Genomic DNA, 24,673 nt, shown 5'->3' on the forward strand with positions numbered 1-24,673 from the left:
GACACCCCACAAACTTCCAATTAAGCCAGTGACACCACTGCACCTCAGTGTCTTCAGGTGGACTGCACAGGTGTCACAGACTTAATTGGGTTGCACAGCTGTCACAGGACATTAATTTGGCCTGTAGGATTTGTGTTCCTGGTAGCTAAGATAGAGTGAAAGATCCCAGGTTGGCTGTCACAGCCAGAGCAGAGATTGAGGGTATGACAATTAAAACAAAAGAAAAAAAGAAAACCAGGCCAAAGTCCCTCCTGCATCAAGTCCCACTCAGTGCCACAGCCATCTGCTCCCCCATCCGCAAGTGCCACCGCTACTGCAGCCCGCGCCAGCTGGTGCTGGGTCCTCAAGGGATTTCACACTGAGAACTGGCTGTGTGTGCGGACCTTGCTGTACCTATGGAAAGTCACACAGAAGGTGGTTCTACACCATTTAGCTGGAGGCTGCACACAAATACTAGAGAAATTCTTACCTGGGGAGCAGGCAGTTTTCAGCATTACTCAACGCAGCTCCACCACCCCCAAGAAGGGCGATAAGAAAACGATCGCAAAACCCCACACATAAACTGGAGTCACCCTAGAGCAGGAAACTTGTAATAAAACAGTTGTCTGTTTAGGAATACTAGTTTGAAATCAAACTGTTTAAATTCTGGCCCTCCATGTTTTAAATAATAACACCTGTAACTGCAGTCAGAAAACTTCATAAAATATTAAGAGTCAACCTCCCTGCTTTCTACTGCAAGCTGCACAGGGCAGGAAGGCCCAGACCCACCCCCCAATGCCTGCAGATGGGGAGATCCCCACGCCCTTACTTGCAAATGAGGCAGACTCACAGGTCCCATGCTGTATTCTAAATTCAATCAATTTTTTTTGCTTCAGACATATTTTCTTCCACAACACTGTTTTCTTTGCTAACAAAGATTTTAGATATTCTCCAGTCCCCCTCACATAAATGGCATTTTAGGAAAAAAGCTGGAATTAGAAAAGAATCCACAGGTTACTTGATTCCAACTAATTTTGTAGCCAACTGCTGTGATTTAAAGAGGAAACCCCAAACATCAGTGCTTAAGGTTAGTCTTATAACTGAGGTTAGCTGCCAACTCTCCAAACATAACCTATTCTCAGTTCAGCACGACAGCACACAGCTCCCACTCCAGGCAGAACCTGTTTCAGCAAGGGCTGTTCCAGCTTCTCTTGGCTAGAAGAACCAAATCTCAGTGTACTCAGGGAAAGGAAAAACTGAAATCTGACCAAGTGTGTTAAATCATAGAATGACACAATGGGTCAGGTTGGAAGGGACCTTTAAAAATCATCTAGTTCCAAACCTCCAGCCATGGGCAGGGACACCTTCCACTAAACCAGGTTGCCTTGTCCAGCCTGGCCTTGAACACTTCCAGGGATGGGGCATCCACAGCTTTTCTAGGCAGCCTGTTCCAGGGCCTCACCACCCACATGGTGAAGAATTTTTTCCTTATACCTCATCTAAATCTACTCTCAGTTTAAAGTCATTACCCCTTGTCCTATCAGTACATGCCCTTGCAACAAGACCCTCTACAGCTTTCTTAGAGGCCTTTTTGGGTACCGGCAGGCTGCTAGAAGGTCTCCCCAGAGCCTTCTTCAGGCTGAACAACCCCAACTATCTCAGCCTGTCAACATAGGAGGGATGCTCCAGCCCTCTGATCAAATCTTACTATAAATTCCACATGGGATTAGCTCCCAAATTAAAAATGCTGTTGAGCCATATTTCACTAAAAATCACTACAAAATTACAACAGTGCAATGTAATTTGACCTACAGTGTCACTTAAGAATTACTTGTGTTGATCTTAAACTGTATCTGAACATTGCCCAGCAGGGTGATTTCTAACTGGCCAGAGACACTTCAATTTACAGGACATGTTACTACAGTTCTGTTTGAACAAAGCACTCTCCAAGAAATTCTGCATGCATTTCACTTCTAAAACAATTTCCTACATAACTTAAACAAATTTGCAATGGATCTGTACTGTATGTATGATATTGATGTCACCATAATTGTGCTGCTTAAGCATCTACACTTAATATTAAAATATTAAACTACTGCCGTGTCAATAAAACAGCGGTTTAATGGGAGACTAAAGGGCTTCTCATGTTTTGATCAAAACAATAGAAATACTGACATACTGTGGCAAAAAAATAGTATAAATAGACTTTATTGAAGTCAGTACCTTTGTACTGAAGCTGAAGATTGTGTCTACATAAGCACAAGTTGTAACATTTCACAACTTCTAAAAGGAATGTCAACAATTACAACGATCATGCATACCATGGTCGATAATCACATTTTTAGAAGCATTTTCAACCATTTCTAAAGAAATGCTTATAACATTGTTATATATAGAACTACTTTCAATAAACTGCAAAACATTGATCAGCTTTTCCAGTATAAGCTACAGTGTCAACACAAAAGGGAGGCATAAATGTTTAATTTATGAAATCAGAATGGAATATTTACTGTAAAGAAAAATTAAAAAGCTTTCAAATAAAGGCCATTATTGAACCAAAGTGAAGAGCACAACTTGAACTTCGAATCCTTTCATCTCTTAAAGCTGTCCTCTGAATAACTTCAGTTCAAAGCATAAATTCAGTACTGCGAGTATTCCTTGGACTGAAGTTTGGCAATGATGCGATCCAACTGCCTCTTTGCTTCACACTGTGGAAAATTGCTCATGTCATAATATTGAGGGGCAATTTTCACCAGCCTGTCGAAAAAGGAAAAGTTTGTTACTAATACTCAAACTTGAAGATGCATCCTACAGAAATTCTACAGCTGACGGAAACAAAGATTATCCATTATTTTTTCAAGTCATTCTGCTGTTCTAAGATTACTGGAAGTTTACAGACATGCACACACGTTTACATCTCAGTCCCCTCCTGCACAAGTGCCCAAATCCAAAGCAAAACCACATGCACCTGAGCATCAGCCAAGAGCTCCTGCTCAGCCTGGTGTCCCTGACAGACCCACACGGCTGCTGCTTCCGCACATGCCCCAGGAGCTTCATGTCAAATTCCACAGGAATCCACCCAAACATCAGTTTGTGCAGGAGTACAGCTGAGCTGTAGCCGTTTTAAGCTTAAAAACACAGCGCTCGTTCGGAAAAATACTTCTAAGGAAGTGTTCAAATATATATTTTCCATTAAAATACTATGGACAATACCATATATATATATGCTATGTTTTATGTCTTACAAATCTTTACATTCTTTTTGCACAACAGTACAATACAAACAGCAGTTTAAGAACTCTGCCATGTCCCCAAAGCTTATAGCTTGGCAGTTTAAGTACAACCTTAAATATGGGGAAGACCTCTGCTTGTCTGCAGAGGATCAGGTCTCCATATCCTTGATAGGCACACTGTTGACTAATAAATATTAGAACAAAGTAGGCTGTACCAGGATTACCACCTCTTTCCTTTGTATTTTAAAATGGCACCAAATCCGGTTCAGGTCCTTGTGGAAAAATTACAGACATGTACAGACAAGAAATGTCCTCAATTTCGACAAAAGAGGCACCTACCAGTATCTCTTCTCTTAGGTACACAAATGGGTGCTAGAACACATCCCCAAACCTACCATCTTCCAGCAGTTTCTTTCCAACAGGCTGACTGAAGTAACTGGCTTCAAGTCAAGCACCTCTGTGCACTGTACAGAGAGCCAGGGCACCTGAGTTTTCAACACAACTCCCTCAAACAGGAACAAGTATTCCCAAAGAAAACCACTAGTCATCTACAAGATCTCAAGTCCACGCTATTGCCATTCCCCAAACCATTTTAATAACATTAGCTTCAGGGAAAGTGAAAGGAATTACCTCAATTTAAAAAAGGAGTACAGTAGGTCATGACTTGTGACTTACCATTCTGGCTTGATGTCTGTACACGTCCGGATGTAATTCTTTGTTGTAAGGACAAACTCATTATAGAGCACCCACTCTGGTTTATGATCAAGAACAGTGGAGGGATGCAACTGCACCACCTGGTTATCTTTTACTGTTAAGTAATGCCCTGTTCGTTCCAAATGTGCCACCTAAGTAAAAAGACATTATTTCATTACCACAGGTCATTTTTGAATGAAGTGATTTTTGAGCTGTTAAGTGTTCTCTACAAAACAGACCATCCCAACTTTCAAACCTCATCTAAATTTGGCACATTACCTGACCACTTCAACTATTCGTGGTTGTGGGTTTTTGTGTGTGTTTGTTTGTTGTTGTTTAACAGAGACAATCAAGATGCCATATGTTTTTGGTGACTGCTACGGGAAGCGTATATTCTAACATAAAATTCAAGCAACATACAAACGTAGTTCTCACCCAAGGAGAAGCAGCATTATTAGAACAGCAGCACTGCAAACAGAAGTACAAGAAGGGGATATCTGCTGGACAGGTTTTAACATCAAGTCAACTGTGGTCTACAGACAGCTGCTTCAAGCACCTCAGCTGCAGTAGTTACTGTGGGACCAGGTAAGCTACATTATTCCTTCAAGTTTTTATTAGTGCAGTGTTTCACTAGTAATTTTACTCATGCACATATTATTCTGCAAATCCTCTCACACGGTAAGCCTGAAAAAAACATGTCAGTTCAATAAAATGGGAAGTTTAGTATGTCAGAAGTAAGAAGAGTCTTGTTACAGCGTGACTTCAGAGCTGAAAAATGTAGGCTCAGCACCACACTTCTGCTGTGACCTTGGTGAAAATCAATTAACCTCTCTCTGGCCAAGCTTCTCGCTCTATGAAAGGGAATAATGCCTACCTCGCCAAGATGCTCTGATACCGAGCTCATTAAGATCTGTAAAGCAGACAGTTATCCCTAGAAGGATATCCCCTGTAAGAACAGTTAATCTAACAGAACAGGTAACGAAAATTAACCTTTTGATACTTGTAACTCAAGATGACCTCAGTACTTTTTTCATTACATATATATACACACAGAAATACTGTAAAAGGATTAAGCAGGGCAGACAATGGCTGAAAAGACATTTTTAATCAGATCACCATTAGCTGATTTCCTTTAATGCAGTCTGTATAATTCCTTGTTTTTTTTTAATTCCTAGGTGTATCTCCTCTTTTTTTTTTTTTGCCTAGAGAAACATAAATTCCTTCTGTTAGACTAAAACCCCAGATTTCTAAAGCAATAGCCACCTCCAGTTTTAACTCGGTATCTCCTTAATAACAAATTACTTATTGAGCGTGCTTCTCTTATATTTTATGACACCAACATCCAGAACATGTTTTAGGAGTGGAACAAAATATTTCAATAGTCTGCAAATATTTTCACCTCAGAGTTTAAGACATTATACTGCTACTTTATTTCAAGTCTGGGGAGCCAACAGAGGCTTTTTTAAACGGAGATTAACAGTGCACTGTCTGTAACCATTTAGGCTTAATTTCATTTAACTCAATCCAGTGTTTGCAAAATTGAATTGCAGTATAGCTGCAAACCAGACTAGAAGCTCATCTGTCACAGACCTAGCACAATCACAGCACTTATGTTGCTGTGGGATTATGCCTTTTCTTTTTAAACCAAGTTGTTGGTTTTGTGGGGGTTTTTTTGTGTGTTTGTTTTGTTCTAAATCAATTTCATTTTTCAGATCACAAGTAAGGCACATTTACAAAAATACTTCGGTGATTTACCTGTTTCTGTTCTTCCTATAAAAGGACAGAATAAGTGACTAATTTAGAATGGGCTCAGGCCAGCCCCAAGGCTGACATAAGGGAGTGAATGGACACACAGGAGGCAGCACATAAACTTACGCTGCTTTGAAACCCTGGTATGCAACCACTTCTAGTGCCTGTAAAACACAATGCAGTGGTGGTTGGGCCAGATGTCCTACAGAGGTCACTTCCAACCTCAAAAGTTCTGCAATTCTGTTTTTTTCAGAATATGAAAACCATGAGCTTCCACAGAAACCACAGAATTGTACAATGCATATCTATGAAATGGGTTCACTTTCCAGTGAGTAGTGGTAGCAAACAAGATACCAGGGAACAGGAACACTGAGATCATCAAGGAATTTGTCAAGTATTAGTACAGAACATTTGTGCATTAGGCTATCTGAACAACGAACAAGGCTGTAAAATGGAGGAAAAGCTATCAACACTACTTGAGTACACAACATACGGAGCCACACAAACATGACTAAAAGGATCATCAAGAGCCAACCCACCCCATGCATCGCTGCAACAGGTTGCTCTACAGACTGAGAAAGCACACCTGCAGATGCCTAAGAGACAATTACAATGCTTTTATCAACATGACAAACCCACATGGAAAAAGCGGCCACCACAGCACATGCCACCATAGGAAAAGGTTTTAGTTCAAGTTTTCCTAACAGAGATGTCAAGGATGTCACATTAAGAATGAGACACCCTCCTCTGAAATTTTAAATGTGCTTGTGCTTATTTATTACCTATCATGCCATTGGACGCAGGGGTCTTTAGTCAAACATGTCAACCACTGTGAATGCAAATGCACTTAAAAGCGTATAAGCAGCAGTAGTATCACAAGATCCAACCCGTTTTAGATTTAAGGTTACAAATTTTGGCAGGCTCATCTTGACTTTTAGAGAAATGATTGTTTATGGTCTGTCTTTTTGAAGAAAGAATGCTAGCATACACCAAAGCAGCAATGCCAGTTGCTTTGATTTCTGAAATTTCTGCTTGCGGAGCAAGCAACAGAGTTTCTGAAGCTGTTAAATTTTTAAATTGATCTTCTGCATTCTTAAAGAGCAAAATTAATACCATGAAATGCACTGGTGACCACCTTAGTGTCATACGTTTATTTTATTACCATTCTATTATTGTAGGAGTCTGATTACGTAAAGACTTCAAAATATATACCACTCTATATATGAAACAGCAAAGACTGAGTAGCAGAAGGAATGAGATTTTAATTAGTAGTCCAATCATCTGACACCTAACTTCTCATACAGCACAGGTCATTTAACATCATCCTCCGCAGTGACCATGATGAATCCTCTGTTTGACTAAGCCACATCTTGCAAAAAAGATTCCAAGCTTTATTTAAAGACACCACAGGACTTTGTCTCACCTTTAAATTCCGACCTAAATTTTTACTTGAAGGCCCTCACTACTAGATTGAAAATACAATGATAAATCCTAAGTTCTTTAAGACAACTTGTAATATCAGTCTCAAAAAAAAAAATCTTAATGAGGAAGATGATCCATCTTTAAGATACTTCAGGACTTGCTTGCCTCTTCCAATTCAACTGTTTCCTTAGTTTACTTCCTCTAGCATAATTGTTTTTTACTTAGTATTTACCATACAGTTATTTCAGCTATATGTCTATTAACACCTTTTAAACTATTAGGTTAGGTTTTCTACTTCTTTTAAGTAACCATCTATACCTAGTTCCTGAGTTTTCTTAAATTATGATAGTGTTAAAGTTGTACAATCTTCCAATCCCTCTCCCTTCTTAAGACAGGATATGTCAAGTGTTAAAGTATTAAGAAAGCAGCATTGCTCCGATGTATTTTGTTTTCAACAAGCAGTTTCTTAATGACTTTGCAACCACCACTCTTGCTGTATTTATATATACTTTACATATCCTGATGTGTGATATAGAAACAGTTGCTGAAAAAAGCCAATAAGTTCTCCATTATAAACACTAGAAGAAACCAAGGCCATAGCACAAAAAATTTATGGGACTTATCTTCTTGTCAGTATCTACCCACCAGTTTTTTCTACACACAAAATTGCTGACAGTTTTAAACTATTTTACTATTCCCTTTGCTTGCCTATGGCAGATTTACTGGAATTCAAGTTTGAATTTATATATGAAGGGTAAAGAGATGATTTGTCACCAGCAAAAATTCCACATTTACCAGTCACTGACACACAACTGAAGTCAGGCAAATTTACAGTACTTAGAACCAATTATATCATTAGTACTATTTCAATAGTTAATACAGGCCCACATTGTTTGACATCAGTCACAGGTCTTGATTAGTACACGAATTCCTACAGTAAAATTTTATTATTGTTTTCAGGACACTGGCCAATCACCAAAGTATAGAACAATGCGGTCGATAAGAACTATTTCAGAACAATGGCTGCTACTTTTTTGTGCCACTTCACACAGCATTTTTAAACTTTTGAAGAATCGACTTCTGCCACGTGTTGCCCATAGACCTTAGTACTTCACACGCACAGACTATCTACTGTATGTGCACACCCTCTGTAATGTGGAATTCCACACAAGTTCTGTACTAAGAGGACAAAGAATGATGATATGCATTTCATTACTCGAGTTTTCTGAACAAGAGCCCCCAAATGCCAGAGCCTGAATATCCACTTAGAGAGGGTACAATGTGCATACAGACTACATTTAAGTATTTCATCTGCTGCTAAATAAATATCTCTTTTGTGTATTTAAATTTGTAAGTTTCCTATTGAAGTTTACTCAAAGCAACATGGAATTAATGAAAGTTCAGAGTCAACACTAAACAGGTATCACACTATCATAGAGGCTAAAGAGTCAAACTCCAAATAAAATGGACTCCAACACAATAAAGGAGAAGAGAAACTGTTGAAATGGCTTCTACTCCAAATGTCTTCAACAGGCCAGCCATAGCTATCCTCTTCATTCAGCCCAAAAACTCAATTAGGCATTTTGGGTGAGGAGGGTGCTATGCAACCTATTGACCACAGAAGTCTGAGGAGACTTCTGGAAAGGCTTTTGTTTTCACCAGTGCAGCCTACTACTCTATTCACATCAAAAATATAAAGTCAGATCTTTAACTCCTGAGCAGCAGAGACCAAAAGGTACCTACACCAACAGAGCAGTTCCATACCCATGTCAGGAATACATCTACTGGAGGAAGAATTTCACTCCAAGTAACAAACTGACAGTGTATCAGCTTCCAAGGACATGATCTCCTATAGGTCCAACCAAATGAAGGAAGCCATAAGGTATCCTGCTAAAAGCAAGCATGCAACTACGGGAATTTGACCTGCCTCAATCAGCTGGAGCCCAACAAGGACCATTGGGCAGAGCTGTTCTTCCTTTTGCAAAACATCTGCAGAATTAAAGGTGTAGGTAGAAATGTGTAGGTAGAAATGTGTGTTAAAGCGTTCCCCAAGAACAATGAAGATGATGCATCCCAAAAGCCAGGACTGAACACAGTGACTAACCGCTTGTCTGAAGGGTTACAGCAAGTCAGTCTTTAGGACCATTTTAATATTTAGAAGCAGCCAGCAGCTTTCATCTCCCATTGCATTACAGTGAAATGCAGTTGCTGACACTGATATTGCTGTATCCTGAAAACCCAGAAGTATGTTTCTGCTACAGACTGGCTGGCTTAGCCCCAGGGAAGGGGCTGTTTCCTTGGAGCAGGGTTTACTCATAGATGGCGCTCCAGCCTGCACCCCAGTTGGGATGTGATAAGTGCATGCCTGGCAAGCTGCTCGCCACTCTAAGCTGCAGAGCATTGACCAGTGGTTCCCTTCTCAGCCGCTGTGTGCAAATATCACCAGAGCACAGCTCATGTGAAAAATTAGGAAATACCATGAGCACTGGTCAGCCTCTTAAAGATAAGAAGGCCGTGTTCTCCAGAAGTCAGGCTTTAACAGAGACATTGCTGAGATGCATCAGAATGCATGTTCGCTGGCAAAAACATTATCACAACAGTCCAGAGTCAGAGTCACTCCCATTAAAGGTTCTGCACTCCCAGGTCTGTAAGAGCCAGCAAAGGGGTGTCTCTAGCCCCATGGATGAACGCTGAAGACAGAAAAAAAAAACACCCCACACAGGAAACACATAGCAGGAATGGACTATGCTGGAGGGGAAGAGGGAGTGGGGAAAAAAAAAATAAAAATCAACTCTCAGCCTGCATTCTAGCTTGGAGGCATGCTCAACATGAAATGCAAAGCATCCAGGAGGCAGCAGTGGTGACCAGCTTCTGTACCATCCTGGTTCAAGAGGCAAATGGGTTGCAAACAGCATACATCTTGCAATTACAGACCTGCTCCAGTACTCCGGTACTTGTGACTCGTGTAATTTAAAAGTGAAATATAAATATGGAAAAGTATGCAAAAGAAAATACTCTCCTTCTATGAGGATTACATATAATTGATGTTTACATACAACTATACTTCCCCTGTTTGTATCAAATTACAAATAATTTTAAAACTACATATTCTGCAGTTACTTTGCAATGCTTTATGAAGTTACTTCCTCAGCTATTCAGAAGTTAGCAGTCAGGTCTTGACTATCATGCCAGAAACAGTTATTTCGATACTAGTATGATTCCCTACAGCTTCTCTTCCACCTATGATATGACTAAAGAATGTACTACTTGAGTAACAATCTGACAAAGCAACCTGACAAAGACTACCTGGTAATACAGTTAGGCACACAGTATTTAAGTAACATGCATGAAGTTTTGATAGATTATAATATTAACAGTAACATTATAGCATTAACATTAAAAGCCACAAACTCTGAACTACGATCCCTACAAGAATGCACACATACCTGCATGAAATACCCAGTAACTAATGCCTTTCTTATGTTTATGTAATAGTCTCGGCTGGTAAAGTCAGTGCTTCTACGAGGCAAATTAAATCTATCCATGATTCGTGACAGCTGTTGGCGTACATTGTCTGCAGACATCAGGGACCTGTAGTTAATGAAGTTGTCATAACACCACTGAACCGACTCATGATCTGCAACATCAAAAAACATGAATCAAAAATAAGCATTTCATCCAATTAGAACAAGTAAATAAAACACCAACTAACCAACTGATCAGTCAGATGAACCAGAAAAAAATATCAATAAACTTTCATAAATTACAACAGCTCTTAGTTTATTCAGTTAATTTCTTGCATTAGATAACTTGCCCAAATTGTTTTCTATTCAGGGAACGTGGTCAGGACAAAAGAAAACTAGATCCCGCCCCCCCCCCAACTTCATATACACACAATCACTAATGTTTTGTTGAAATACCACACCAATAAATTTTACACATTTCAAACACATCCTGCAACTAGAAAAATCATCTTCCAAACATGCAGTGCAAAATCTAAATGAATATAAGGAACACCGCACCATTTTTAACAGTAGCATGAAGCGAACACACAGGAAGATTGTACATAATTATGATGTATTTGAGAAAGCAAAACCTCCTTAAATTAAGTGCTGAAGTAACAGTTACAAGCTATACAGACTAATCTAATACTAAGTATGATGTACTTCACAGCAGTTTAAATGAATGTAGGCAACTTAAGTTACTGTTTCTACTGCTGATAGCCAACATGAAATCTGTTAAGACATCAAGCCTAAGACATCCAGTCAGGATAAAAATCTGCATGTTTAACATCAAGAAAGCCAGTTCTCCCTATTGATTCTGTTACATTAAGTTACTCTCTTCTAATCTTTGTCAGTTGAATCCAACAAAACCAGCCCTAACAAAACTTAAGTTATATCTTGTGCAGAGAGAGACCACTCTTAATTTGCATTGAAAAGAAGGAACATTACGTAACTTGAGCAAAGTTGTTTCTGCACTTCATCTTACATAAAGTATTTAAAATAAAGCATGAATGCTGAAGCTCTTGTACACTGTACAGCAGTCATAATTCTAGTATCACAGCATGTTACTTTGTGTCATTTGAACTGTGCATTTTAGATGACCTAGAACTGTTTTATATTGTTCTAGATACAAACAGCAGCAGCATTTTGTCTTCTGATCCTGAAACCCAGAAATCCTGCTCAATTTCACAGTGAAACTGAACAAACAATTATCACCCAAGAATTACACCCCTCAGTAACCTGAGTATGAAAGCAGTAGCTTCCAAAATCACACACAAAATGTCTGCAAGATATTCTGGGTCCTGCTAACTAAAAAGTTAACAGAAAAAACAAGCAACAGGTGTCTCCAGTTCAGAGGTATTCAGTAGAAGTTTCTCAGCTACTATTTTTTTAACAGTTTTGAGTACTCTGGATTTTAACTCTGAAGATATCCTCACTTCGAGTTGCCACATAATGATAAACACTGTTAGAATGTTTAAATGCAAAATGCTTAGATCAAAGCTGCAACAGAAAGTGGCACCCAGTTGTGTGGTTTGTGTTTTGTTTGGGTTTTTAATTTGGTTTTGGTTGGGGGTTTTTGTTTGTGATTTTTTGTTACCGCCCCCCCCCCCCCCACTCCTTTTTTTCCCCTGTCTCTCTCTCTCAAGGTAAAATACTGCTGCTTTTTTGTTTGCTTACAGAAAAATGCAACTGGAGCATCTAATTTAACCTGGTTGGCAGTTGAGAGCAATCATTTTACTTACCACCAGGGTAAGTTACTGTTTAAAAAGTGTGCCACTTACGCAGTCATTTTTCAAGAGAACACCTAGCTTCACCTGTTAATTTCCATCTTTTTCAATCTGCTAAAATACACTTCAGCTGTGCTGAGGAGGACCATACATTTTTCCCTAAAATCCATACACAGAAATGAGGTAAATGAAATGAATTATCATATGGCTCTAAGTTAGTTCTTGTTGATGCAACATCCCTTTGACTCTCAATCCACCCCAAGGCTTATTACAGAATTCCTAACTATATTAAAAAGTTAGGATTAAAAAGGTTTGGTTCTAGAACGTATCCTCCAAATCTTCTGCACTGCCCTCCCTGAAAAATTACTAAGCAATTATGTAGATTTTTCTATAATTAATGCCAGACAACAAGCTTCCAATATTTCTTAATTATAGAAGCACTTCCTTCTGTCCAAAGGTATTCAACATTGATTTAAAAGCCTGATTTGTCTCCATACTCAGTTAATTACATGATCTCTTGGCTAGGTATTTTTTTGTTTGGTTCCCCCAAAGGAAAGTTGCACTTAAAAAGCTTTTTACCTACTTGAAAAAAAGTTTACAATCGGCTCAAAAAGGGCTCAAAAAAACAAGCGCTAATTGTCCTTGGAACCCAGGAACAAAAGCTGGCAGCACAAGGTATTACAAATAGTTTTGCTAAAACAGTTCCACACTTACTTTGTTTGAAAGCATGGTAGACATTCAGCAACGTCAAATGATCTCCATCTATGTGGGCAAACCTCATCTTGGCTTCATCTGCTGCTTTCTTTGCTTCCGTGGGGCGAACAAAACACTGTGGGACTAAACAAGGTTGGTATGGGCCCAACACAAACGCCCATATCGATGAGTCACGCATTCACAGACAGAGGAACAAGGCCTAGCTAGGTCAGTTCACAGAGCATAGGGCAGGGCAGGATGGCCTCCGACTGCATCTTGGACTGTTTACTACCTTGATTTGGTACATCAACACCTAACCACATCTGTAAGACAAGAGGGTTTCAAAGCTACAGAGTACCTGATTATTTTAATAGAACTATATGTAGGCATCAAAATCTCTAGTCTGAAGGCCATCATATATATGTATACCGGAAGGCTAAACAGATCTTAGTTCAAGTCCCAGTGCTGATAGCTCTACCAGGGGATTCTACCCCATGTAACGAAACACTTCAATTGCAGATTTGCTTTCTCAGAAAGCCTTTGTGGACAGAGTGAAGACAACAGTTCTGCAACTGTACTGCACTAGCATAGCCTAAACAAGCACATGTTTTATCACAAGTCTGCTACTAGATAGAACACATTGGTAAAGTCAAGTCCTCTTCCCCAGATGGTATTGTTATCAGCACTGGTATACAGAAATATGTGAATGAAATTATTAATAAGTCTAAGGTTGTGATGGTAGCGGTAGTGGTGGGAGGTTAAACCGTCCTTTGGCACTACTTGAAATTAAAAAACCCCAAACAATAAAAATTGCAATGTGATGAGCTTTTTCTATCATCATATTCTCTTACATAAGTCTGACTTGAATCCAAAAATCATGCTTAAACATTCTCTTTCCAAATACAGACTACCAAAGACCACAAATGGTATCGCAGCCAACTTAACTCATGGTCTATGAACACTGTTATAGATTTGTAGTGTCAATACTAATTCACAAGATGTTCAAAGTAGTTATAAGAGATCTTGACTTTAGAGAAATCTATAGGAATAAAAAAAATAATTTGGTTTTAAGTAGCTGTAATTTTTAAGAGGTTAAATTTAAATAAAACTAATGCTAAGCGAGATACTACAAATCCTTTATCTTTTTCCAGCTGCTTGGGACTACATTAGTCTTCTCACAACTGAAGCCCACCAATCTCATGAGAACACCTCTTTCCATCTCATCTGTCCCTAACAGATGAGGGTCTTTTTGTGGCACGTTATGCTGTTTTACTTTATTATTAAATTCCTATAAAAGCTCCAAAACATTACATTTCAAAAATATGTTGAATTGAATAATGGATGGAATTTGAAAAAAAATATACACACTGCAACTGTTACCATCACATGGTAACAAATCAGAAATACTAATGCATTAAATAAAATGGAAATGCAGGTACAAAATACCCTGTGTTTTGGGTCCTGCACTTGAAAACACACAGCAAAGTGTATATTGATTTCAAACTCAGACTAATAAAAGTAAATTCCAAATTACTCTATCACTGGCTTAACTTACTGTCTTGAATAAGTAACAGCACTTTCTACCCCCAAATAAGACACCACTGCTCTTACAAAATGAAGTACAATCTTTTAATCTGCTCATTTGTTCAATGTTATTCACTGCTCTTTTCTGGTTTCTAGTTTTCCATTCAGTCCAAACTATTAATACACGGATTGCTATTCAGAGCTTGACAATCTTTATGTGGGCTTAAGGCATCATGACACACAGTCATGCTGCTGGTTTAAAAAAACATTTACTTTGAGAAATAGTCCTCATAAATATTAGGACTAAGTTTTTCAAATAGCAGAATTTTAGTCACAATTCATACACTAACCAGTTTCAATCGATTTTTTTAGAAAAACTTATAATGACATTGCGTCTTAAAACCAAAAGAAACTACCATGGCCTGGGAAAAGGTAAATCAAAAAAAGACTAAGACAAATCAGTTGAAGACCCCAGACAAAAATACTAGACTTACTGTTCTGTAGAAGAGATTGGGGGCAGAGGGGAAAAGAGAAAGACAGGCACCAACCTACCACCACCTCCGCAATTAAGCCTACTATTTAATTAAATAAAATTATTATGATTCTGCCCTGCCCATCTGCTCTGAGTCTGAACAATCATAACTCTGCAACAAACATTTTAGCTTGTTCTTAAAAACTTTCATGTAAATATACTGTAAGACTAAACTGAAACAACAGATTTTACACTTAACCAAAACTTTTTTTTTCCCCTCAATTCAACCAAGTTAACCATGTAAGCAGTACACCTTGCATTGTGAAGAGATTGGTAAAATAGCACACCTGAAAGACATCCCAATTTTCATAATACACTAAATCTTGCTGCTTGTCCCATGATTACTAGCTATAAAATAAAGTCAGTTCCACATAAATGGGAAATGAAGTACAAGCCTTGCTTCATAACATTCTTCTCTCCTCAAGCTCTCTCGACAAGCAGTTCTGCTCTGACGCACTGTTATTCACACAACACAGCAAACTACAGCTGTGCGCACAAATGAGTTCTTACAAATATATATCCTCTCCTAAAGTTTTTTTCTTCTGTACAAAAGTAATGACTGTTCTTCACTCACTTAATGACTGAAAAATGTATCATCCTTTCATGTAATAGCTTACGGTTTAATATAAATTACACTGTAATCCTTTCGGAAATACTGGAATTTATCCAAGTGCAAAAGAATGCACAATACAACACAGATTTCACTGCCTTAAAAACAGCGGTTGAGTTGACATTTCTGGTCCCGATCATGAGCCTAGAAAGAAACTGAGGTTCCACTAGCCTGCTTTCCACCCACCCATAAATCCAAATATACACACCTTTATCTAAAGTTAGGAACAAACTGGCCACCTTACGTATACTTATTTTTAAACGTTACTATTTCTTAGTTTCAAGGTCTCCATGTAAAACAATGAATAAGTCCCTATGTGAAGTTTTAAAAAACAACTCTAATTTTACAACATATGCGTATTATGTTTTTGAAGTGAAAAAAACTAATCTTCCCCACACTGAAGATATGCATTTTGTTTAGTATTTCTTTCCCTGCTATTACCTGACAACATGGCAGTGATAGATAGGACCTCATTAGAACAGTTGTAGTCACAACTTGCAATAACCATTTTAGCCAGTTGTGGGTCCAACGGAAATTCAGCCATCATGGATCCCAACTCAGTCAAGTCTCCATCATCATTTAAAGCAGCCAGATAATTCAAGAGCTCTAAGGCTCTCATCAGAGTTTCAGGAGCTGAAAGAAAAAAAACATTTAGGTAAGCACATTAATCAAACTGCTCTGAATAAGCAAAAAATGAGGAGGCACAGACTGTTCCAAGACATCTTATTCTTTTGCTCTCCTTTCAACTGACTTCCAAACACAAAATTGTTACTAAATTCAGGTAATATACATCCAGGCACGAATGAACTGGGGAAAAAAAACCCCACTTATTTAGAAGAGCTCTTAAACTGGATCAAAAACTTATTTTCATATATATATAATGAAGATTACTGCTTTTCAAAACGCAGACAGCCGTGGCATTGTGAAATACTCAGTATCATATTAACATCACTTCACCAATGCAATGACGCATTTTCCCTTGTTCCATACAAAATAGATTGATGCAGTGCTAAAATCTCAGCCGTGTCTACTTCAGATATCTTTAGTCTTTCACAAATCGGAGCCTGTAAGAATGTTCCCTTAATCCTGCATCCCTCATAGGGAGTATTTATTACACCCACAAAGAAAAACAGAAGGAAATCCAAAAGCCTTCCTGCTAAGCTATCATACATGTTGCATAGTACAAAGAATGCAACTGTTCTGTGGAGCTATTTAAAAACTTACAGATAATGAATTATTTTTATTTTAGGGGGAAAAATACAGCCGACTTCAATGTATTTATATATGGTTGATCTACATTTTTAATTAGGAATATAACCCAGCTATAATAAAACCCAGTTATAGTTTAAAGCATATATGAACGTTGTCAGAAGGGAGATAACTTTACAGTTTGAGCCAAAAACATGTATACAGCTTTAAGAACACTAGCCAATTTTACTTCCATCCAATTGTTAACTGATGTACAATTAGAATGTGTAATCAAGGTGACAAGTTAAAAAAAACCTCATCAAGTAACAGATTCTCTAATGCCCATAATTTTGTCTTATCCTCCACAGGTAAGGGGTATTCAGTAGATTCCTTGGTTCCATTAAAAGCTGTTATGCAGACAGAAACATGAAAAGCTTGCTTTTTTAAGACACAGAGCACTACATTTCAGGATAAACAAAAGACATTCCTTATGGATTACAATAAAACCAGTAAAAAACATAAAGGAATTCATCCCACGTTATTCTATAAAATAGTCACCAAAATAAAAGATTTCAAAGTCAAATCATATCACGGTAGACAAGATAAAATAGAGATACCTGGAGGATCCATAAAATCAAAGTGTACCAAATCATCTATACCAAGCTTCTTGAGCTGCAATACTACAGATCCTAAGTTAGACCTTAAAATTTCAGGGTATGTGTTGTCCTGTGGGGGGAGGAAAACAAGAAAACTCAGAATATTTGTTTTTCCAAACACTGTAAACTACACAAGCAATTCAAATTCTGATTTTGTTTGGTAGGATGGCACTTGACTATCTGTACCAATCTGATGTTCTTACTCACAAAACCTAAAAAATAGCAATCTTACCTGCATTTCAGTTTTGTAAGCCTTCTCTGTGTAAAGCCTGAAGCACTTGCCTGGTCTAGTACGACCAGCACGGCCAGCTCGCTGCTGAGCAGAAGCTTTACTAATCGCGGTCACCAAGAGAGACTCCACTCTGATACGAGGATTATATACCTATTTTAATGTAAAACGAGAACAGGAAGGAAGGAAAAGAATTGACACTGCTCATGGATAAGACAACTATCTAAAAAATAAAGACTGCTTTAAACTTATTTTGAAATGCCTATAAAATAGTAAGTTGGATATATCTAAAAGGAGAAAAATTTGGTTACAAAAGCCTTTGGATCTGTGACAGAAAGCTTCAAATACAACTGCCTAGATAACAGCATTTATTTTTTATTTGTTAACAACAATTCCTGCCAGGCTCCCCATCCTCTTTAAATGGGTGTATATTTAGGTAAGATTTTCACGGCAGAAATAATGTGTCCAATTTGTTCTCAAGAGCGCTAAACAAACTCTTGATGCTCAAATAATTCCATGGAAAAAAAGCTGTCTTGATACAATTGTAAGGTTGAACGATCATGTGCTAGAGGTCAGAAAAACCTAACATTAAGGCTGAACACAACTGTAAAAATCAGACTATGACAAAGCAAGACTGTGTTCCCAGAGTATATGAAGGCTTTCACAGTACAAAATCTAAGCTGGAATTTACTGTAAAATTTCCACTGAAGTCATAAACAGCAGCCCTTTCCACTCATTATGGCTCATGGAAAAGAACATACTGAGAAAAAAAAAGTAGTGAGTTTCAGATGTTTGGTTCATGTTTTAACAGTTTCCTGGTGTGAGCATATATACAACATACACAAAACCTTTGTTATTGCAAAAGGTATTATTCTGGTATTAAGAACTACTTGTGAAAAAACCTCAGCCTAAATGGTGACTGAAATTTGTATATGAAGATGCATTGACTGTACTCACATTCTGTTGTATCTCTGATTTTGCAAAAGTTTAAAAGGCTGACAATGTATATGAGTATTAAAGAAGAAAAAGTCTAAGAAATCAAGTTATAAAATCAGTTACAGTTAGTGAAAAAACTACATGAAGATTAAGAGTCTTGAATTTTATTCTGTCTTTAATTATTGGGTTGACTTCAGGCAAACTACTTCAGTTCCTCTGAACATCTCACGATGTTCTTCCAAGCAGCACAATACAAGCCCAGTGACAATCTTCAGGGCTGCAACATGATAAATACTGACAAGAAACAGTACTACCCTAGGTATTATTTCTCTCTTCTTGTTTTAGTGCTGGAGCTTTCTACACTAATATGATCTTAAAACAAGAGGTGGCTCCTAGCACCATTTTTATTTTTCATATGATTCATTGGTTTTACTTGAGCATTCTCAAGCACAGACACACAGTACAAACCTACCCTTTCTAGAGCATAATATCTAGGAAAAATCCATATTCCAGGTCTAACTCTCAAAATCCTCATATTTCAAATTTTTTTTTAAAATAAAATTCTTCTGCACCGCACTGTTTTGGACTGCTCTATATATATAAAGTTTGCAGACTAAGTGCAAACATACTATAAGTTAAAACCAAAACAACCAAGGTCAAGTTTCCAACTGGAAAAAGCTCTCTCAGTGTTTACAAACAGAGAAGTTACCTGAGCAAACCAAATTCTAGTATCTTTTCTACTATAAAGAGAAAATTAAATAGTACTTACTTTCTGCTTTGCAAAGCCAGGATCAATCACAAACACAACACCATCTATTGTTAAAGATGTTTCAGCAATATTAGTGGACACAACAACCTGTTGAAAAATAAAACAGTAAATGTAACTGCTTTGTCCTGAAGAAGAGCTTTGATTCTGCCTTCACACCAAAAGTTTTTGCAAACTTTCCTTCACTTCATGAATAATTATCAGAGCTCCTACACTTTTACAGGGCCATCTGAAATCAACCAGATGAACTTCTATTAAAATCAGAGCAATTTTTGTTCACTGGTTTCTGCTCCCCTGTGTCTGTATTAACAATACAACAAACGTCTGTCATGAGAAAAAGAACCTTACCTATAAAACCGCTATTCAAAATTTCACTGACATCTCTGATACAAAATGACAAGTTACACTGGATGCCTTTAACATCATCTGTTAATATCGGCTTTTTTTTTTAAGCCTAAACAGGGCAAACTGGTTAAATAATATTAAATCAAAGCTTATATAACTGTACCAGCATAGTATGTTCTGTCACTTTTGTTTGGAATAAAGCAGTTACCAAACATTCCAACTAAAACCCCCCCCAATATATATTTAATTTCAACTTTGCCTTTTTAAATTACCAGATATTCAAATACCTTTACATATTTTGAAGCTGCATTCTTAGATTTCTAGAAACTTTCTGAAGGTTCAGTCGCTCAGAAAAATTAAAGCAAAGGTAATGTCCAAGTTCTGAGGCTTGATCTGCCATCTTTTCAATTTTATGTTCAGGGATGCGCTGTACCAGTCTATAGGTATCATTAGCTCTTATCCTAAGTGACCACATCAAATCACGTGTTGTTAGCAAATTTTATTAGGTACCTCAGAAAAGACCATTCAACACGTTTCACTTCTTAATTTCAGAGCATTCTGTCATCATTGTTTTGGTTTAGCAATGAGAATTTAAGAGACCCTTAGCAATTTGCTCCGATTACAATGAAGCCAGCAGCTGGACTAGAGTGATAATCCTGCTGATTTCTTTTCCTCCTGGCTGACCACTTGGCCAGTCAGCTACTTACTATGCTCAGCTTGTCTTACTAGACTTAAGGTCCAAGTTTGCCCAAATACTACTACATACTGAAAGCAATACTTCAGTGGAAAAAAAGTTCATATTAATTTGGCATTGCAGCATTCCATCGTGAAACAATGCATTACTTAGAACTAAAAAAAAAAAATCCTGTACACCTTTCATTCATGGCTAACTTGCACAGATCAGTCAGAGAAAAAAGCAACAAATATTAATATATTTAAGCGCTGACACGAAAGCACAATATTTTAATAAATAAATATGCACACCATTAAATATGCAAATTGAACTAGCACTCCCACAATAAAAGGCCAGTCAATCAATTTTCAGCTTACACAGAATACTTTATCTAAAAAGTCTCAGGTTTTTTTTGATCTATTAAAGTATGAAGCATCCATACCCAGAACCTTCATCAACTACAGTGCACTGTCAACAAGTTTTAGTCTTCCTTTTAATCACCACTTTCTGTTAGGACACTACTATGCCAATAACTGAATGCTGTTAGTATGCTTAGTCCACAAAGGTCCAGCAATTTAACTTGTACTTGAATTTCCTGAACTTGTACTTGAACCACACAGAAGTTTCCACAGGTAGACTAAAACCAGCAGATTCTGTTGTATGTTCAGATCTCATCTGTTAATGCCACAGTGCTTAAAAAAATACAATTAATGTAAAACCACAATAAATTTAGGGTAAATTAATACAGTGTTTTTCCTTCTCTCTTTGAAGCCCAAATCAAAGTATTAATATAGAGTTTGCAGGAAAACAAACAAATGAATTTAGCACTCAACTATATAAAACAATAAATCGTACTTAATGACCTTTAACTACAGTTTTACTTAAATAGTTACACTTAAAATGTTTTAAAATATATTAACAGTTTGATACACCAAAGGGTTTTAAAGATTAATTTAAACAAGTTACTTTAAATTAAAAAAAATCTACTATCTATATATAAATATATCTCTATGTTGCGTATGTATTAACTAGCAACGCTTAAGACTCCTGAAACAAAAAACAGAACGCAGTCTGGAAAGAAAGGATAAGGTAGGAAAGAAAAGGGAGTAGAAAGGCTCCTTTTAAAGTCATGTTCCCCCCAATTATAAATGAAATACTCTGATTAACTGTAACCACCAAAAGCATTTTATCTTTAATCCTTAGATTTCTTGCAGCAATAGCTGATCTTGGCTAGCACATCTAAAAGAACAAAAAAAAGTGTTATCAAGCTGTATAAGTACTAGCTGTTACCATCACTACTACTACAACATTCCACACAACTTCCAGTATCCTACTTTGCTTTCATCAAGTTAAAGCTCAGGAGATACTTATTCAGATACTGCAAGCACTTCACTTAGTTTTTATGACCATTAGAGACTTTGAAATGATTCAGATCTCCTGCTAACTCACTCTCCTCAGCAGTTCTAAAAACTAGGTTCAACTCCCACAGGACATAATGAGAAAGTAGACACTTTGTAAGACAGTGGAAGCAGAGCAACCCATGGTCCTACTTTACACATCTTGATCACTAAGCCTAACTAAAACTAAACCAACATCTAAGCAAATTTACAACACACACAGACACACTTTCACTCATTGCTAGATTTGCTATGGAAATAAAAAAAAAACAAACACAGGAGATAGAAAACTTCAGCCAAAGCAGGTAAAGAGGAAAAGCAGTGTGGTTCCTTTTTAAACATAATAAAAACATAATCCCCCGCTTACATATTTTGTGCCTGCTTTTGCGTACAATTGGTATTGTTCCAGGCTGTCAATTTTTCTTGTAGTAAAGTAGTTGCTACACTGAGTGTCTTCCTCTTAGACACAGGTACTAGCTTTGTCAGTTCAACATAACAAAAGCTGCACACTGCATCTGTTATCCTCTTATCAAGAAAACCAGAAACTGCCTATATTGAAGTACACAGTTTTAAACATGAAAGAAAATCTAATGAAATACATAATTATCGCTTGTTCGTCACTGAAAAGCAATTTCATTCAAGCCATTTACTAATGCAATCTTGTTGCAGCATTAGTTTCATGATTTTTACGTTGACCGCATTCTGCAATCAACTTCAATAGAAAAAGACTATCATTTCACTAAATTTATTAAGTGATTTATTCTTCCAGAACACTAGAAAGTTGTCACTAGCATTCTACATGCATTGTAGTGCACAAAAAAGCAAATAAAGGAACAAACCCTGCCTAGAGCAGATAGTATGATTCAGCTTTGACCTTCAAAATCTTAACTTTGTGATTGCAACAGTTTCATATAGCATTAGTTTAACTTGAGGAAGCTCCTTCCAGATGTTCAGTTCTAGAGAAATAAACCACGTTAGAAACTATGTGGTTATGTGAGCATTTAGGAATTGAACTATTAATTTTATGAAGAACACTCACTAGCGTCATTTCACATTTTTCTGTTTCACAACCTATTTTGCCCAAGGAAAGAACCTCAATTCCTTGCCTATTACTACAGAAAACATGAACATAGTATTTATTTCAACTTGGACCTTCTCATAAACCTTGAGAAACAGACAAAACCTGTTTGACAATGTCTCTTAAATAGATTGTCCATTTTGTTTCCAAAAAGAGCATGTCTCAGAGTAGTTACTTATGGAAAAAAATAATCCCACCCATGTAAATCATGTGGTTGTCAAATTCAGTATTTAATCTGACTTAGTGTATTTCTCATAAAAAAAGTATACAAAAAGCACTCCCATTCAGACAAATCAATACTAGAACATTATGGCCTTATAGATGGAAGCCAGAATTTTGCATTGTACTGAGAAACAAACTGAGTTATCTAAAAATTTTAATGTGCTAAAATATTGGATTATTAAGGATACATTTAAAAAAATCATCTACTTGCTGCTGTCTAAATACACTTAAAACAGTTGAAGCTCATATTTAATTGCCCACACAACTGTGAGTAGCTAGTTACTGAACAGCATACTATTTACCTTTCTTCCTATTGCTCCATTCTGTTTTTTTGGTGGGGGAGGTTCAAAAATCCTTTGCTGTTGCTGTGGAGGAAGGGTGGAATACAATGGAATGATTTTGATGTCACCAACTTCAGGGCCTAAATCATCAATTTCACGTTTTATCCTCTTGCAGGCTTCATCAATCTCCTGCAAAACAAAAATATTGGTTAAAAGAACCCCATGAAAAAGGCAGCACATAGAGTGCCTTATGACAATTATATTAAGTTTACACCCTGAAGACCAATTACAACAACTTCTACTTTAAAAAAATAAAAACAATAATAATAAAGTCAAGGTGCTTGCTAAGTTTGCAACTGAATTTCCACAACACTTCAAGATGTTTCAGCTTCTATACTCTAATGAACAGCCTAATTTGCATTCAACATCCTTTTTCTTTTAGTCATGTTTCCTAATTAATTCTCTACAAATTGTACTAAAATTGAAATCTCTCACCCTGGAATATTAAACTGCACTCATGACCTTTTCAATTTTCAGAATCTAGAAGAAATTGATGTGCAAGATATTTAAAACAAGCCAATTAAGCTTTAATGTCACATATCACTAATGCAATTATATGGAAGATTTGCTTCATTGTACCTAATGAGAACAAACACCTTTACAGTATAAACATGGATGCTCAAAACCAAACCTCTCAATCCAGTGTTTTGGATTTTACTTCAAAATTAACTGAAAACCCATTTAAGCTTAAGAAAAGTCAGTTACAGACTCTGAAAACTTTTGATGCTTTTTTTTACCTTAGGATTTTCTACAGTATTTGCTATTCTGTTTTCATACTAGCATACCACATGAAAAAGTTAACCACAGACCAATCTTTTATAATACCATTTCATTTTAAAACAACCACATTTAAGCCAGTGAGGTGACCTGTAGTTATGACAGGATTTAATGAAAATAAAAGCGCACAGAAATGTAGGTCAACAAGTAACACAATTCATTAACCTTAACTTTAAAAGTACAACAGAGCCTTCACTGGTATAACTAAGACGCATGCTCCCAAACTGATATTCCAATTGAACCACTGATGGGAAAACAAAGTCATCATGACAAGTAGCAACAGTAGGCAAAACCAAAAAATGGCTGCAACACACTCTGAGAAAAAGAGGCCAGACCTCCCTTATCACAAATAATTCACCAGCTTGAAGCTCAAGTGGTGCTTAAGACCCTCAAGCAAATA

At 37.1% G+C, this 24,673-nt stretch overlaps 1 protein-coding gene across 1 annotated transcript in view; it reads right to left on the reverse strand.

Moving 5' to 3' along the window:
- Nucleotides 1-2,171: 2,171 nt before the first annotated feature.
- Nucleotides 2,172-24,673, reverse strand: part of DHX15 (DEAH-box helicase 15) — a 47,685-nt gene continuing 25,183 nt past the window's right edge. The window contains exons 6-14 of the mRNA XM_065837501.2: nucleotides 23,458-23,625; nucleotides 19,444-19,530; nucleotides 17,742-17,891; nucleotides 17,471-17,579; nucleotides 16,107-16,298; nucleotides 13,021-13,143; nucleotides 10,523-10,713; nucleotides 3,888-4,057; nucleotides 2,172-2,736 (exon numbers count right to left, since the gene is read on the reverse strand). Of these exons, the coding sequence (XP_065693573.1) occupies nucleotides 2,619-2,736; nucleotides 3,888-4,057; nucleotides 10,523-10,713; nucleotides 13,021-13,143; nucleotides 16,107-16,298; nucleotides 17,471-17,579; nucleotides 17,742-17,891; nucleotides 19,444-19,530; nucleotides 23,458-23,625 (1,308 nt within the window). The 3' untranslated portion in view covers nucleotides 2,172-2,618. The remainder of the gene's footprint in view (nucleotides 2,737-3,887; nucleotides 4,058-10,522; nucleotides 10,714-13,020; nucleotides 13,144-16,106; nucleotides 16,299-17,470; nucleotides 17,580-17,741; nucleotides 17,892-19,443; nucleotides 19,531-23,457; nucleotides 23,626-24,673) is intronic.

The sequence above is a fragment of the Patagioenas fasciata genome, chromosome 4 (assembly GCF_037038585.1).
Source record: "Patagioenas fasciata isolate bPatFas1 chromosome 4, bPatFas1.hap1, whole genome shotgun sequence".
Classification (NCBI taxonomy): Eukaryota; Metazoa; Chordata; class Aves; order Columbiformes; family Columbidae; genus Patagioenas; species Patagioenas fasciata.